The 16,352-nt window shown below is 40.2% G+C and overlaps 1 protein-coding gene across 2 annotated transcripts; it reads left to right on the top strand.

Annotated features, from left to right (window-relative positions):
* Positions 1-29: 29 nt before the first annotated feature.
* On the top strand, positions 30-16,059 carry RAB2B (RAB2B, member RAS oncogene family). Of its 2 annotated transcripts, XM_042942656.1 has the most exons (8): positions 30-268; positions 495-566; positions 3,348-3,415; positions 8,551-8,633; positions 8,844-8,936; positions 12,830-12,941; positions 13,503-13,571; positions 14,416-16,059. In XM_042942656.1, exons 1-8 carry the CDS (start codon positions 223-225, stop codon positions 14,521-14,523), a joined length of 651 nt encoding a protein of 216 aa, XP_042798590.1. In that variant the 5' UTR covers positions 30-222; the 3' UTR covers positions 14,524-16,059. The 2 variants fall into 2 exon arrangements, with proteins under 2 accessions (XP_042798590.1, XP_042798591.1); XM_042942657.1 differs by lacking the exons at positions 30-268; positions 495-566 and adding an exon at positions 599-999.
* The last annotated feature ends 293 nt before the right edge of the window (positions 16,060-16,352 follow it).

Genomic DNA, 16,352 nt, shown 5'->3' with positions numbered 1-16,352 from the left:
TGGACCTTGGTGGGATAATGGCAAGTAGAAGTTTTAGAGGCGTCCCTGGAGGTGCTGTATGGTTATTACAGTCGCACGGACCGAGAGAGGATTTCAGGGGAGGGCAATAGAGACGTGATCTGGGCTAGAGGGGCCAGAAATCGGTAGATTGAGCGGCTAGAGAGGCCGGAGGTAAGTGGCTGTAGAAGTCGGGCGGACCCGGAATCCAGAGGAAACGGGACCATGACTTATGCTTATCTCTTCAAGTACATCATCATCGGGGACACAGGTGAGCTGCGGGCGACTGCCCTCACGGCTGGGGCGGGGATCCGAAGCTCACAAACCGGGGCGTGGGGCGGGGCTCATTTAGTGGGCTGGGCGATTAAGTGAAGTGCGGGCGGGGGCGGGGCGGCCGGGGGCGGGGCTCGGAGCTCCCCTTCCCCAGCCCCGGACGGCCTGACTCGAGATTGTTCTTGGGACGCGTGAGTCTTAGAACGTGCGTCTTCCTCTTTTAGGTGTGGGGAAGTCATGTCTCCTCCTGCAGTTTACGGACAAGCGGTTCCAGCCTGTCCACGACCTCACAATAGGTAAGTCCATCTACTTGTCCCAGAAGAGAGAACTGAAACCTGACTAGCTGAAATGGAAAGTTAGCAGCCTTCAGTGTTCGAAGTAAAAAGTTACGTCTTCCTATTTTTAAGCTAGTCCAGAGTTACGTTAAATTAAGAATGACTAACCAAATGCTGATAAATGGGGAGTAGTGTAATGGGGAGTAAATAATTGAAAGGTAACTTAAGAGATGGGCATGAGGTATGGATTCATTGCTGTAGGATTCCCCCCACAAATATGTTTATGAAGAATTCCACGGAAACTTAACTACTTATTAAAAAACCGACCTTGTTTTGTGATAAACTAGTGCTAACCTCACGTATGTTTTTCAAAGTAATCACCAACATACAGATTTTTGTGTGTTGGAGAGGAAGAAGTAAATTTGAAGAACCATCCCAGACTTAGAGTTAAAAGGTAGGTGAAAACTAAAAACTTTTAAACAAAAGAGTGTGCTAGAGTTCCAGAATCACAGTGGTGATCATGGGAAGCATAAATGTTCGCTGCACATTTGTGTTAAGATAGGGCCCGCTGGAGCCTTCACAGCCCCTTTGGCATAATCTACATTAACCCTACCCCAGATGAGGAATATATATGAAACTAACCTTCTTGCCATGCAAATATAGTTTCTGAGTAAAATCCTTAACTCCCGTTTTTACCATATTGCTACGTTTCAAATCCCACCTTATTGACATCTGAAGCTACTTCTGCTCCCAAACGCCCTGTTCAGAGCCAAATAACTCATGGAGTCAGAAAAGGATTTAGAGGATAACATCAATAGGAAAATATCTTTGTAAGTTAATAAGAAGTGAACAGCCACACTGTAATAGGTGCTAATGATACAGTGCTTAACCAGGCAAACATTGTGCCTGCCCGTAAGTAGTTTATAGTCTTCTGATGTAGGAGGTGGGGCTGGGGACAGATACTGATAAGTAAATTCCTATGGCAAATGGGGAGGAGAATCTGCACTTTGTTCTGGAAAGGCTGAAAATGGAATGAACAGAGTTAGCCAGGCAAAGGGCTTGTCAAGATGGAAAAGTGGTCAGAGCAAGAGGGAATATTATTTGCAAATGTTCAGGAATGACAGAGATCAGTCTATCTTTGGAAAACTGAAAGGAATTTAATATGGCTGCAGCATGAAGTTTAAAGTGGACACTGGCAAAAAATAAAGCTAGAGAATATATTAAAGACCATGTTTTGAAACAGCTGAAGGTAATGACATTTTAAAATGGAGGAATGACATGATCAGGTTTTTGCTAGAGTCATACATAGGCTCTGTTTCTTTCCGAATTCAGTCTTGTATACCAAGGTAAGGCAGTTGGATAGAAAATATGTGCAAAATACAAGGATCTCTGAGTGCGTAACTGGGGGAAGTTGCATAAAAGTCAAGTTTTATTTTTTAATTCTTCACCATTGAAATTCCATTCTATTGTACAGAAAGAAAAAAAATCTAGTGACTTTTTTCAGTAACTATCACTGTGCGTGATGAGACAGTCTAGAGTAGTAGGAAACATTTTTTACATCTTTTTTGTTTTAATGTTTATTTTTGGGAGATAGAGTGGGGGAGGGGCAGAGAGAGAGGGAGACACAGAATCTGAAGCAGGCTCCAGGCTCTGAGCTGACAGCACAGAGCCGGACACATGGCTTGAACCCATGAAACGTGGGATCATGACCTGGGCTGAAGTCAACCGACTGAGTCATGCAGGCGACCCTATATCTTTCTTTTGATTGCAGCATCTTAGAGTTGAGAGAGATACTCCAGATAGTACTGTGCATGGGGCCAGTGAATAGACACCTATCAGCCTTTTAGCAGATCCTAAATTAGTGCTCTTTCTTACTTGGAAATCAGAATTCTCTAGTAAAGTACTATATAAAAATAGAAAATAGGACAAATTGTCTGACTTACAATCAAGTATTTTCAGTGTGAGCGACCTTCGATTTTAAGTTTTGTTCTGACATTACTTGAAAGAAGATGAATGCTGGGACACCTGGCTCAGTCAGTTAAGTGTCTGACTTCAGCTCAAGTCATGGTTTCACGGTTCGTGAGTTCGAGCCCTGTGTTGGGCTCTGTGCTGACAGCTCAGAGCCTAAAGCCTGCTTTGGATTCTGTGTGTTCCTCTCTCTGCCCCTCCCCCACTTACACTCTCTCAAAAATAAACATGGGGGGAGAAAAAAAAGGTGAATACCAGGTAAGCCAAAACCTTTATCCAGACTGTCGGTTTTCCGTACTATGAGGAAAGCTATTTTCTGGTGAACTTTGGGAATCATTGGAGATCTGAAATGTATCACTCTTGAGAACCTGTTTCTTAGATGGGCTCTTTTCTCAAATAAAAAATTACAGAATTGCAAAAATACTGGAAATACTGGACTAGAGAGTGAGAAAATGTTAGGAAATATATATTTTTTTAATCTTAACATATTTGTTTAAAAAAGTCGGAAAATTAAACACTACTAATCAAATTTAAGTGTTCATATTACTAAAAATTTATTCACTGTTTCTACTTGATTTCTTAATTAGTGGTATCTCCACATCTGCTTTTTGGTTACATTCCTGAGGTCATTATCATCTGGAACACGGTTTTTAATTCTGAAAGGAAAATGGAAACTCAAGGAACACAAAATTAACTGTAGCAAATAGCGGTAATGGGTTTAGTGGTACTGAGGGCAGACAGAGGATGAGTCACCACACTGGGGAAGAACATGAACCTCTCAATGTGGGTGATGTTCATGAAAATCACATTCCTTCTTTTGCTCTTCACTGACAGGTGTGGAGTTTGGGGCCCGTATGGTCAACATTGATGGAAAACAAATCAAGCTGCAAATCTGGGATACGGTGAGAGAGAACAGGATAACTCAGTCCCTGACTAAGATCCAAACAACAGTAAAGGCTGATGCCCCGGGGCAGAGGACTAGAGAGGGGCTGATGGTGGAGTTGAGAGTAGGAAAAGAGTTTTCACTTTCATTTGTTACAGTTATGAATTCTGAATGCCTGTCTTTGTGTTTTTGTTTTAAATAGCCCAAGTAATGTATTTGTCCTAGTAAAATTAAAAGCTGTAGAGTAAAATGTGAATGTCCCCTTTACACACACAAACCTCTTCTTCCTTCCAGTCCTGGTTTCTGCCTAACCAGAATAAACCAGTATGAATGCTTCAGTGCTTGTACTTTCAGACTTGTTCTGTGTGTTCAGATACATAAACATACACAAATCTGTGGTGGTGGTTTTGTTTTTGTTGTACATGCATAAAATCACGGCAAAGTAGACCTAGCTGTGGGAATTAGGTTTGTTTTTTTTTTATTTTTTGGAGGGGGGGTAGGGGCAGAGGGAGGGTGGCTCAGAGGGGCAGAGGGCTCCTGGGTGGCTTAGTTGGTTAAGTGTCCGACTTCAGCTCAGGTCATGATCTCACAGTTGGTGGATTCGAGCCCCTCATTGGGCTCTGACAGCTCAGAGCCTGGAGCCTGCTTCAGATTCTGTGTCTCCCTCTCTCTCTGCCCCTCACCTACTCTATACTCTGTCTCCGTCTCAGAAATAAGTAAACATTGGAGCGCCTGGGTAGCCCAGTCGGTTGAGCATCTGACTTCTGCTCAGGTCGTGATCTTACAGCTCGTGAGTTTGAGCTCCATGTTGGGCTCTGTGCTGACAGCTTGGAGCCTGGAGCCTGCTTCAGATTCTGTGTCTCCCTCTCTCTCTGCCCCTAACCCACTCATATTCTGTCTCTGTCTCTCAAAAATAAATAAACATCAAAAAAAAATTTTTAAAAACCCAAACATTAAGAAAAAAATTAATACATATAACCTACAAAGTATATGTTGATCAACACGTTATATATCGGGTGAGACTTCTGATCAACAGTAGGTTATTAGCAGTTAAGGTTTGGAGGAGTCAAAGTTGGAGGAATTTTAATTGCATGGGGGTTAGGCTTCCTAACTCTTGCATTGTTCCAGGGTCAACTGTCAGTTAACTTGCTGCTCTAGGCTCTTTATGCAGAGTCTTTTTCTGGTAGTCTCCAAGGTTGTTACCACTTTTGGATGCACTGATTTATTAGGTGTTTTCAACTAGGATGATGTTCTCTCATACATTATTTGGTTGTATTTGCAAGTATTTTAATAACCTTTTGCCTTTCTGAACAGACTTACATCTCCCCTTAGTGGCTTGCCCTAATTATAGGAACATGAATAACTTTACATCTCTATTAGTGGAAGAACTATCCACATAACTCTAAATCTTCCAAACTTGTTTTTTGGCTAGTTTGTCTCTAGTCTTTTCCTCCCAATTAAGCCTAAGAGATATTATTCTATGTTTTTTATTAAGGTTAAGTTCATATATTTCTTAAGCAGCTGTCACTTGTTCTCTGCTTTCTTTTATTGTTGTGACCCAGGGGTTTGTTGTCACTATTAACCGAAATGGGTATGTTGCAACTCTCCTTTTATTATCTCCTGGTTTTTATATTTCCCACAAAGATATGACCTCCTAAAGAAGCCACAGGACAAATTCTGAGGACGTCACAAAGAATGAAACCTATAGATGTCAAGACTGGTAGTCCTTTTAACTTAAACCTTTACCATTTCAAGAAATGGATGTTTTCGTGCCAGGAGACCCAATAGCTGACAGCGGTATGGTCACGGTTAAGAGAATGTCAAAGTGTTGGCTTGCTGGCTTTTGCTTTTTTTGCTTTTTTTTTTCCCTTACCTGGTATAACATGAGACGTATTGGATCATAAAATAAGAAAGTTGAGAGCCACTGCTCTGTTGACAGGCTCCTCAAGGACCATATGGCCTGATGATGCAACTGGCCTTTTTTCTGTTCCCTTTTAATAATTGTTTTGAGATTGAACTAATCTTTGTTGAATCATAAAAAGATACCAGGTTTCAGCATACTGGGGTTTTCTGTTTGAAATTTCTAAGAGATTCTTGCCTATAATGTGATGTGTTTCTTGTCTGCTACTCTGGGTAAGTCTGATCATTTCTCCCTTGTCAGCCCTGATCTTATCATTGCTTACCCACCTTGGTTTCCCACTTTGTTGACCTCATTCTCTCACTCCCAAAGCCATCCTACATGAAAATATTCAGGGATTACCATGAAGGGTGTTTTTTAAAGAGATCAGGTTATCCAGAGTTTTTTGTTGTCACTGTTCTGGTAATTGGTAAGGATTTAGAGAGCCATAGGACTTTTTTTTTTTTTTTTTTTTTTTTTTGGTAGGCTCTACGCTCAACTTGGAGCTTGAACTCATGACCCTGAGATCAAGAGTTACATGTTACACCAAATAAATCAGCCAGATGCACCTAGAAAACCATATTACTTTTTATCTTCTTTCATTCTGTACATAGAGTTGCCCAAATAACTCATGCTAACTGAAGAGAGACATTGTACTGTAGTTAGTATAAAATACTCGTCAATCCTGAATTCACTTGTATTTTACTTTAGAATGTATTTTGATTTTTAGGAAATGGGCCTATCTGACTTTGTAGGAATTGATACTTCAAACTACAGTTGACCCTTAAACAACATGGGGGTTAGGGGTATTGACCCCCATATAGTCGAAAATCTGTGTATAACTTTTGACCCCCCCCAAAAAAAAAACCACTTAAGTACTAAAAACATTTGACCAGAGGCTTACCCATAACGTAAATAGTTAATTAAACCATACTTCGTGTGTTAGATGTATTATATACTGTTCCTTTTAATAAAGTAAACTAGAGAAAAGAAAATGTTATTAAGAAAATTATAAGGGAGAAAAATGCATTTACAGTGCTGTGCTGGTAAAAACAAAAATTTAATTCTTTGCTGTTCTTTGCTCCATCTTAATTCTTTGCTCCTTTAGATGTTTTTAATGGGGTTGGACAAAGAGAACCTCAAACCAATGCAGACCAGCCCAAATTGAGCCACTCACTCTTTCTAGCTTATTGTCTCAACAAAGGTTCATAAACTGGACTGAGATGAAAAAGTAAAGGGATATGGTTTTAAACAGCATTTTCTGATGAGCCCCTGGAAGTATTTTTAGCTGCTAAAGTTAAACGCTGCCATGTGCTTCAATTATCACATAGGCCTGCCTCAAGCTTTCCCTTTTAGTTCCTAGAAGGCCACAGGGACGAAGGGGCCTTTCAACAATAGCAGAAGAGGAGAAAAAGTAAGGTAAAATCAAAATGGGAATCAGTTTAAGACCTAAAACTATTAGGGACTAAAACGTTAAGTGAGCTCTTGCAGAGAAAAAGTATGTTTTACATCTTAAAAGTATTGTTAATATTACCGACAAAACTCTTTAGAATTATTTTTGATTTGGGTGTTCTAACAGGCATACAACTCACTAAAACATTTGTATGATTCTTGTGAAAAGAGAGTTTCTTATTGTGGGAAACGTAACCTTAGAATTAACATACTGGAACTCTCTTCTCATGTTCAAACCCATGTGTTTAGATTGTATGATATAATGGCTAGGAGAGCAAAGTTTTATGCTAGGATGCACTAACATCCTAAGTTTAAATATGGATTCAGTATTTATAGATTTTATAACTTTTGACCAGTTACCGTTCTGAGCCTGAATTTCCCCATTTATATTATTATTAGCATTCCTTGTTATTGTTAGTATACTATGAGAAAGCCATTTTTTCCTCATCTCACATTTTAGTTTTCCCATCTTTAAAATATGAATAGTAGTCTTTCTTCCTAACCTTTATGTAGGGATATGAGGATAAATGATTTCAAGAATGTGAAAATTTTCTTTTTTAAGGATTTATTTATTTCAGTAATCTTTACACCCAGCATGAGGATTGAACTCACCACCCCAAGATCAAGAGTTGGATGCTCTACCGACTGAGCCAGCCCAAGAATGTGAAGACTTTTGTAATAGGACAGGTTAAATACCAGGATATTATTAATAATAAAATAGTTATTTAATAGATGCTTTTGCTTTCTATGAGGGGAAAAAAATAAAACTATTCCATCAAGAAAGCAAAAGTACCCAGTATATGGGGGCATTAATAAATAGGTCAGTTATAAATATCTTGGCCCCTATTGGAAATGAAATTAGAGTGTGAATGTTGGGTTTTTTAAGGAAAACTGTCCTGGGCCCTAGGTTTCTTTCCCTGTTTCTGATTCTTATTTGCCCTGACAAGATCCCAGCAGGGGATGTCTTGGTAGTCCTGCCTTTAGTAGTGGAACAGTAAATGTCAATTAGGATATGCCAAATTTAAGTGCTTTGTATCTGACCACTTTTCTACACTGACCCATTGGAATGAAACTTTCATTAGACAGGGTGTTGGCGTTCTAAGATAAGTTTCTTTTTTACAGATAAAAGAATGCAAACAGAAAAGTTAATGTGGTGTGTTCAATGTCATGTTGCGATTGAAAATGCTCTTTGAGTTTCTAGTCCTGTTTCCAGTTGTTCTGTCCTATGGGACATTGGAAAATGTATGGGAATGTCTTTTGATGGTCATACTGACCATGGGGTGTTACTGGCATTGAGTGACTGGGAACCAGGGAAGCTAAACATTCTTTTTTGATGGACAGTGTCACAGGAATAATTGACCCACCCCTAATGTCAACTGTGTTTTCATTGAAAAATGTTAATTTCCCACCTGGACATCCCCCTGGGAAGTCAGGTTTCCTTTCTCTACCTCTCTTAAGAGAAGTTGTTTTAAAAAAAAATTTTTTTTAATGTTTATTTGTTTTTGAGAGAGAGAGAGCACAAGTGGGGGAGGGGCAGAGAAAGAGAGAGAGGGAGACACAGAATCCAAAGCAGGCTCCAGGCTCTGAGCTGTCAGCACAGAGCCCGGTGCAGGGCTCGAACTCACAAACCATTAGATCATGACCTGCGATCATGACACTTAACCGACTGAGCCACCCAGGCGCCCTAAGAGAAGTTCTTTCTTAAAATTTAGTCCTTTGTGGTTGACTGGCATGGGATCAAGTAATTTCTCTGGAAATAACCTGATTTTGTTGGGATTTTTTTTGTTGCTGTGTTGGTGGGAAAGGCTGGGCAAGAATCCTTCCGTTCCATCACCCGTTCCTACTACAGGGGCGCAGCTGGAGCCCTGCTAGTGTATGATATCACACGGTGAGTCAGGTCAAGTGGGCGGGAGGGACTTTCCCTGATGGCCTCGAAATCTTTTTCTTTTCTATAGACTGATTCTGTTAAGAATGCTAAAGAGGAATGGCTTTTCTAGTATTTTTCTTTACACATGTATTTCCCTCTTTTGCCAAGCGTTTCGGAATTACTTTGGCATTTTGAAATGGGCCTGTGACTTTCTAAACTTTTCTGCTGTAGGCGTGAAACCTTCAACCACCTGACCTCCTGGTTAGAGGATGCCCGGCAACACTCCAGCTCCAACATGGTTATCATGCTGATTGGGAATAAAAGGTGAAATTTTATTTGTAGAAATAATGAGCAGAAGTCATATAAGTGCTCTGTGGATATTAAATCACTTGGTCCCTAAACTTCTTTGGTTTGTAGCACTCTTAGTAAAAAAAAAAAAAAAAAAATTATTGTAAAATGTACATAATGTAGAATTTACTATTTTAACCATTTTTAAGTATACAGTTTTGTGGCATTAAGCATATTCACATTGTTTTGTAGCCATCACCACCATTTGAGTCCAGAACCTTTCATCTTCCCATCTGAAACCCTGTACGCATTAAATGCTAACTGCATTCTCCATCTCACCAGGCCCTGGCAATCACCATTCTGCTTTCTGTCTCCATGAATTTGACTACTCTAGGCATCTCATTTCTGTGGAATCAATATTTGTCCTTTTGTGACTGGCATATTTCATTTACCATGATGACCTCAAGGTTCATTCATAATGTAGCATGTGTCAGAATTTCCTTCCTTTTTTTTTCTCTTTTAATTTTATTTATCTTGAGAGAGGGAGAGAGTGGGGGAGAGGCAGAGAGAGAGGGAGAGAGAGAGAGAATCCCAGGCAGCTGTCTGCAACTGTCAGTGCAGGGCCCAACGTGGGGGGAACTCGTGAACTGTGAGATCATGACCTGAGCCAAAATTGGACGCTTAACCAACTGAGCCACCCAGGTGCCCCCCTCCTTCTTAAGGATGAGTGGTACTCTTTTGTGTGTTACTCGCCCCATTTTGTTATTTAGGTGTTGATAGACACTGGGGTTGCTTCTGTCTTGGCTATTGTGAATAATGCTGCCATCACCATCAGTATACACATACCTGTTTGGGTCCCTGCTTTCATTTCTTTGAATTACAGAAGTGGAATTGCTGGATCTTATCAAAATTATAGGTTTACTTTTTTGAGGCACTGCCATACTGTTTTTCCTACTTGCTGTACAATTTTATATTCCTACCAGCCACACCCTAGGGTTCCAATTTCTCCACAGCCTCAGCAACACTTTTTATTCGGAGTAAGTTTTCTGTGGCACCCATAGGCCAAAAGAAATGCCCAACAGTTTTGTTATTAAACACATCTAAACAACATAAGTCTTTTTGTCATTATGACGTGGTGACTTTGAAAATGGAAAACATGAAAGAAAAAATTTTAATTTCATCCTTAAATGTCCATAATTACTTACCAATGACTTGGGTGTGCCTGTCAGGACTGTACAACTTCTCAAAGTTGGAATCAAGATTGGTCATTGCCAGTCTCATTTTCTGTTCCAAATTGATTTTGTACTTTTTATCAAGCAGCTGCCAAAAACTGAGGTTATACAAACACAGGCAAATGTTGAACGGGATCTATTGTGATGTGACAGCGACATCGCAAATTGTCTTAGGCTTGTAATTCATGTGGTGTTCTGACGGCAAGTGTTAACTGTTTCCCAAGAAAATTTATTTGCTTCTTTAAGTTGTTTATTTTTGAGAAAGAGAGAGAGCATGAGCAGGGGAGGGGCGGCGGGGGGAGAAGATCCAAAGCAGGCTCTGCGCTGACAGCAGAGAGCCTGATGTGGGGCTCCAAATCACAAAACTTGAGATCAGGACCTGAGCCGAAGTCAGATGCTTACCAACCCAGGTGCCCCACCCTTGAAAATTCAAAGTATCCTGTGGCACCCTTATGAGTTCATAGTAATGCCTAGAGTGCAGCATTTGAGAACTGTGGCCACAGACTAATTGTGCTAATTTATTGGAACTATGTTTTAGATGTCTATTCGCCAGACCCTGAGTTTATAAGGTGAGAAAAAAGAGAGTCATGCCAGTGGTCTTTTGGAGCTTATAGTCTAGTGGAGACATAAATATTAAATATAGAAGGATTTGTATCTAATTACAAATTGTGAGAAATGCAGTGAAGGTAGAAAAAGGTGCTATAGAAGAGAATGACAGGGTACCTATTTTTAATTAAGGGTGACAAGCCAGAATCTGAAGAACAGGTAAGAGTTCAGTGGGCAAAGTTTAAAAAAAGAAAAAGGTATCAGGGAGAACAAACTTAAAGCCTTGAACTGGGAAGAACCTTAGCAAGGTTATGGTATTGAAAGAAATTAGGTATTGAAAGAAGTTAAGCGTCCAACTTCGGCTCAGGTCATGATCTCATAGTTCGTGGTTTTTGGGCCCCACATCGGGCTCTGTGCTGACAGCTCGGAGCCTGGAGCCTGTTTCAGACTCTGTGTCTCCCTCTTTCTCTGCCCCTCCCCACTCCCTTCTGTCTGTCTCTCTCGCAAAAATAAACATTAAAAATTAAAAAAAAGTATGGTTGGGATGAATCAGGGGGAATGTTGCAAGGTGGGATTGGGAAGGTAGGCAGGAGCCAGGTCTTGTAGCTCTTTCAGGCCTTAGGAAGAAGTGTGGATTTTATTCTAAACACAGTAGGAAGCTTTCAAGAGTTGTAAGGAGAGATGTGGCTTGACTAGATCTTAAGAGCTCCCTCGAGGGGTTGAAGTGGGAGGTCAGTTTCAGTAGTCCAAATGAGAATGGTGGCAGGAACTCAGGTGGTGACACCAGGATGGCGTTAAGGTGCAGTTTGGAAGTTCCTCACTTTGGGAAGGATTGGGTATTTGGAGTGAAGAAGGAAAAGCTGTTAAAATAACGTCTTGTGGGGTGCCCAGGTAGCTCGGTCAGCTAAGTCTCTGACTCTTGATTTCGGCTCAGGTCATGATCTCATGGTTGGTGGGATCGAGCCCCTCATTCAGGCTCCTCGCTGACGGCGGGGAGCCTGCTTGGGATTCTCTCTCTCTCTCTCCCCCTGTCTCTCCATTTCTCTCTACCCCTCCCCTGCTCTTGTGGGCGCGTGCTCTATCTCAAAATAAATAAGCATTAAAAAATAATAACAACATCTTGGTTTTAGCTTGTGCCCTGTATGGAGATGTGGAAGCCTGGGGCGGAAGCAGTTTGGGCAAAAAGAGGGAAAAGATCAAGTTCTATTTTGATTTATGTTTGAGGTGCCTTTTATACATCAGACTGGAAACGAAGAACTGACAAGTGGATAACAGGTCTGGAGTTTAGAGGGGTGTCTGGGCTAGAGGTGGACGTTTAGATGGATAGTTCTTCCCTGGTCTTCACACAGCTGGTGAATGATAAATACGCAGTTGGTAGATTTGTTGTTCTTCACTGGACTTACTCCTTGATTTCTTTTCATGGTTGGAAAACTGGAAACCTCCAAAATGCAAATTTCCAGTTAGAAAAATGACAGTCACACAATCCATCCTTACCTTTGTCTGCAGCCTTTGTCCTGTCTTGTCAGAAGGTCTTTCCATGCCACTTAATTGCTTTTCTCAGTCCATGGCTCCACCTTCTTACCCCTCATATCACCTAATTTTATACATCTCATTTTTCTCTGAATCTTTTATTTTTGTGGTGGTAAACTGCTATTACATATGTTAACAGTGAGACTAGTGAGAAGGCAACTGTGTTCTTACTCCTGACACACTTTATTCTTGTGGGTTGATTCTAGTAAAAGAAAAAGACACTGCTATGGGATGGACATCTGTAACTTTACTTTCTAACAACTGCAAGTCCCTTTTCATCTTCTTCCCTTGGCTCTCACTGGATCTCATTCCAAAAAGAAGCATAGGGCACAAGAAGCCTTGAGGAACTATGGGGCTTGCCCTATCCATTTATAAACCTTTTTCTCTATAATAGAGTAAGGTATTAGTCTCAACCTTACAGTAGCTGTCATGAATTTGAAGAACCATTTTCCAGGAGGCTACAGAAATCATTAACCCTGTACAAGAGAATGTCCTATAGGATATGCGTTCGTGACGTATTAACTGGTGGTTGAAGGATTCTAACTAGGATTCTTTTAAAATAAGAGTTTCTTCTTTCACTTGGATCTTTTTTGAGTTTTCTCCTCAACTACTCTCTTGCAGTGACTTAGAGTCCCGTAGGGATGTGAAGAGAGAAGAAGGAGAGGCCTTTGCCCGGGAGCATGGACTTATCTTCATGGAAACTTCAGCCAAAACAGCCTGCAATGTTGAAGAGGTACTACTTGGGGAAAGTAGGGAAAACTTTTCAGAGATGACACCGTATCTTTATCCTTTTATTCAGAATTCTCTTTTAGAAGACATAAGTAAAGGAAGGATGTCTTGTGGTCACAGTGATCATGTATCTCCCTTTAAGGGAATTGTTGCATTTTTTGGGCCTTGATTCCTACGGTTTAACTTTTGCCTTGGGTAACATTAATAAGTGGATTAGATTCCACATTGCTTGTAAATATTTTAGTTGGAGGGTCTAATGGGTTCTATTGTAGTTATTCTGAAGCCTGCTACTGACTATCTTTAGTAACTAATTGAGAACAGAGCATGTTTTATTTGGAGAAGGTGCCAATCTAGGAACATCTTGGGTTAGTATCAAAATACCATATATTCAGTCCCTTTTTTCATTTTGAAACAGAGACTTTGGGGGACCTTCTGTATTTTTACTCTGGTCTCTTAATGGTTCCTAATTCACCTTAGAAATCCAAATAGGAATAATACTTGCATTTGTTTTTCTTAATTTTCTACCTAAACTTGACCCTAATAATACGATTTATGTTTCCTTTAGGCCTTCATTAACACAGCCAAAGAAATATATAGGAAGATCCAACAGGGTTTATTTGATGTTCACAATGAGGTGAGAATGGGTGGGGAACCAACAGTTAACTTTGCTTTCTGTTGAAGAGGACAAGAAACCCCCCTAGAATGTAAGCATTTCCTTTCTAACATCATGCTGTTTGAAGCTATGCCAGTTCATACTTTATCTTTTTTATATATGGACACAAAAACCTGTCATCATTTTCTCTTTTTTAAAGAGGTTATTAGTTGGCAATCTAAAAGGTTATACTATAGTACAGGAGGTTTTCTTTGCAACCTCAGTTTTTAGCATCTTAGAGTTTAGGGGTGGTGTATTTCCTAACTGCTCAACAGGGCCATTTCTATAAAGCAAATTCTGGGGCAAAACAAAAAGAATTCTATGCTGACATCATTCTTTGCCTCCTCCTACTCTTACCTGATCTCATCCTGATTCTGCACATGGCTATGAAACCCAAGTAGAACAGTGTCCTTAAAAATGGGCACAAGGGTCACTTGTTACCTGAGCTGGTCATCACATCTTTATTGTTGACAGTTATTGTTCCACAACAGTCTGCCTAGGGCATATGGTTAAGAGCCAAAGCCATATCTGCTTCTAGAAAATGTCATTAATGATTTTTCTTTTTGTGCCTCTTCTTTCTCCCATTTACTTTATTATTGTTTTTTTTGTTTCAAGTTTTTATTTAAATTTGAATTAACATACAGTGTAACATTGGTTTCAAGAGTAGAATTTAGTGATTCATCACTTACATACAACACCCAGTGCTCATCAAAACAAGGTGCCCTCCTTAATGCCCATCACCCATTTAGCTCAACCCCCCCACCCACCTTTCTCTCCAATGTACTTTAGCACTGAGGTGGGAACTCTTGCCTCTTTTCTTTTCCAGGCAAATGGCATCAAGATTGGTCCTCAGCAGTGTATTTCAACGTCAGTGGGACCCAGCGCCTCCCAGCGGAGCTCTAGTGAAATAGGGTCCAATTCTGGCTGCTGCTGAATATCTGGCCTGGACTCTTTTTTTCCTTCCTGGAACAGCTTCAGATCAATAGGCTTAAAGAAAGAGGTCTTAACTTGCTTTGGCTGAGAAAAGCCTCTTTTCAAGGTGTGATGTTTTGCCTTTCCACTTAAAGACCAGGGAAGAATTTGGGCCCTTACTGACCTGTCCTTCTTCAGGGACGTGAGCATTCCCTATAGATTAGGGCTCTTCTCATCCTCCTATTTTAATTTCTAAAATCTTAGGATCAGAGTCGATTGTCATGGTAGCTGAAAAATAAATTCTTTTGTAAGCATATACAATTTGCTCCCCACCAAGAATTAGTAACAAGGGTTGAAGACATTCTGCTTGAGCACTTGATTTTCCTGGGATCTGACTGGCTGACCTTTGGATGGTGGATCCTCTAGGAATTTTATTGATTGTTTGTACTTGCCACTTTGTCTAAGAGTTCTTGTAGAGGGCACTTCCTTCTGCTTGAACTGCTCAAGGATGCTGAATACTTCACCATCCCATTGCTAGTTTCTCTGTCTCGGAGTTAACTACAAAACTTTGGGGAGAGCAGTGGAGTTGCTCCTGGACCTGTGGCTACTTATTATTATTACCTAAAGAAAACCTCTTTCCCCATTTGTTTTGTTTTAGGGACCAGACCTAACACTACAGTGTCTTTCACCAAATTAAACCCTTACTGTTTCATCACACTTCTTAATGAGACCTATTTAGACTTTCTACTCTAATCAAGCTAATCTGCTTACTGGACATGACATATATACTTCCACTTATATGCCTTTGCACATGCCCTACTCTCTGCTAACATACTCAGTCCAAAAATTTTTCCTTCAGAAAGCCTTCTTTGACCTAGGGACTTCTAAATAATTATTGACGCAGTACCCTATGAGCTTTCGTATGTTGTTTACTCATTTGTATATTTATTTATATTTATGTTACTTTGTAAATTTGTTTTGTAGTTGTTTTCTGTGTGGAATCTGTCTCCTATGTAGGTTGTAAGCTCCTTGAGAGCAGGAACCATGTTATCCCTTTACTTTTGTAAACCACACCCTCCACTATTCCTTCACAATGCCTAGTGCTATTCATTATGTGATCATTGGATTTGACTGACATACTTAAAGACTTGGAACAGGTTTATTGTAGACTGCAGAGGAAACAAAAGGTCTTACAGTATCTTTTTGTAACTATCTCAGTCTCATCTGGTCTGCCCACCCTGGATTCCATATTGCTCTTCCTGCTTGTCTCTTTCTCCCTTTGCCTCCATTCTATGCAGCATATAGTAAGGCTGTCTGCTTCCACGCAGTCAAATAAGTGGGTACTTCTCTAGCCATTTTTCTTTTCAAGGGCATATAATACTAAGCTAATCTGCCTTTGCTTCACTCATCAAGCAGCCTTCTGGGTCAGTTTTTGTATCTTTTGCCTTGATGTCCCATTCTCTTCCACAGCACTAGGGTCTCATGAATTTTTCTAATTTTTTTTGTTGTTGACGAATTGTTTCATTATTAAATATATGCATGTATCCAACTGCTCATATTTCATGTGTTCTTTCTGATTTTATCCCAGACATACATAGATACTCTCCTTCTAGGAAATTATGTCAAAAGTATTGGAAGAAGCCTCCGTGAGATATACTTTTTATTTCTTTTTTTTTTTAGTTTAAGTTCCAGTTAATATTCAGTGTAAATTAGTTTCCGTGTGCAGTATAATGATTGAACACTTCCATATATGACCTGGTGCTCCTCACAACTTGCAGATACATTCATTTTATACTGTATTTTGCCCCCAGTGGTAGTAATAATAGTTAACACTACACCTCAGGAAGTTTG

This window comes from Panthera leo, chromosome B3, assembly GCF_018350215.1.
Source record: "Panthera leo isolate Ple1 chromosome B3, P.leo_Ple1_pat1.1, whole genome shotgun sequence".
NCBI lineage: Eukaryota > Metazoa > Chordata > Mammalia > Carnivora > Felidae > Panthera > Panthera leo.
The sequence above is the reverse complement of the archived record's forward strand: the minus strand, read 5'-3'. Positions and strand labels throughout refer to the sequence as shown.

Coding starts and splice junctions, on each gene's coding strand:
- RAB2B (XM_042942656.1), top strand. CDS start 223: ATGACTTATGCTTATCTCTTCAAGTACATCATCATCGGGGACACAG. Junction 269..494: donor CATCATCATCGGGGACACAG/GTGAGCTGCGGG, acceptor TTCCTCTTTTAG/GTGTGGGGAAGTCATGTCTC. Junction 567..3,347: donor TGTCCACGACCTCACAATAG/GTAAGTCCATCT, acceptor CTTCACTGACAG/GTGTGGAGTTTGGGGCCCGT.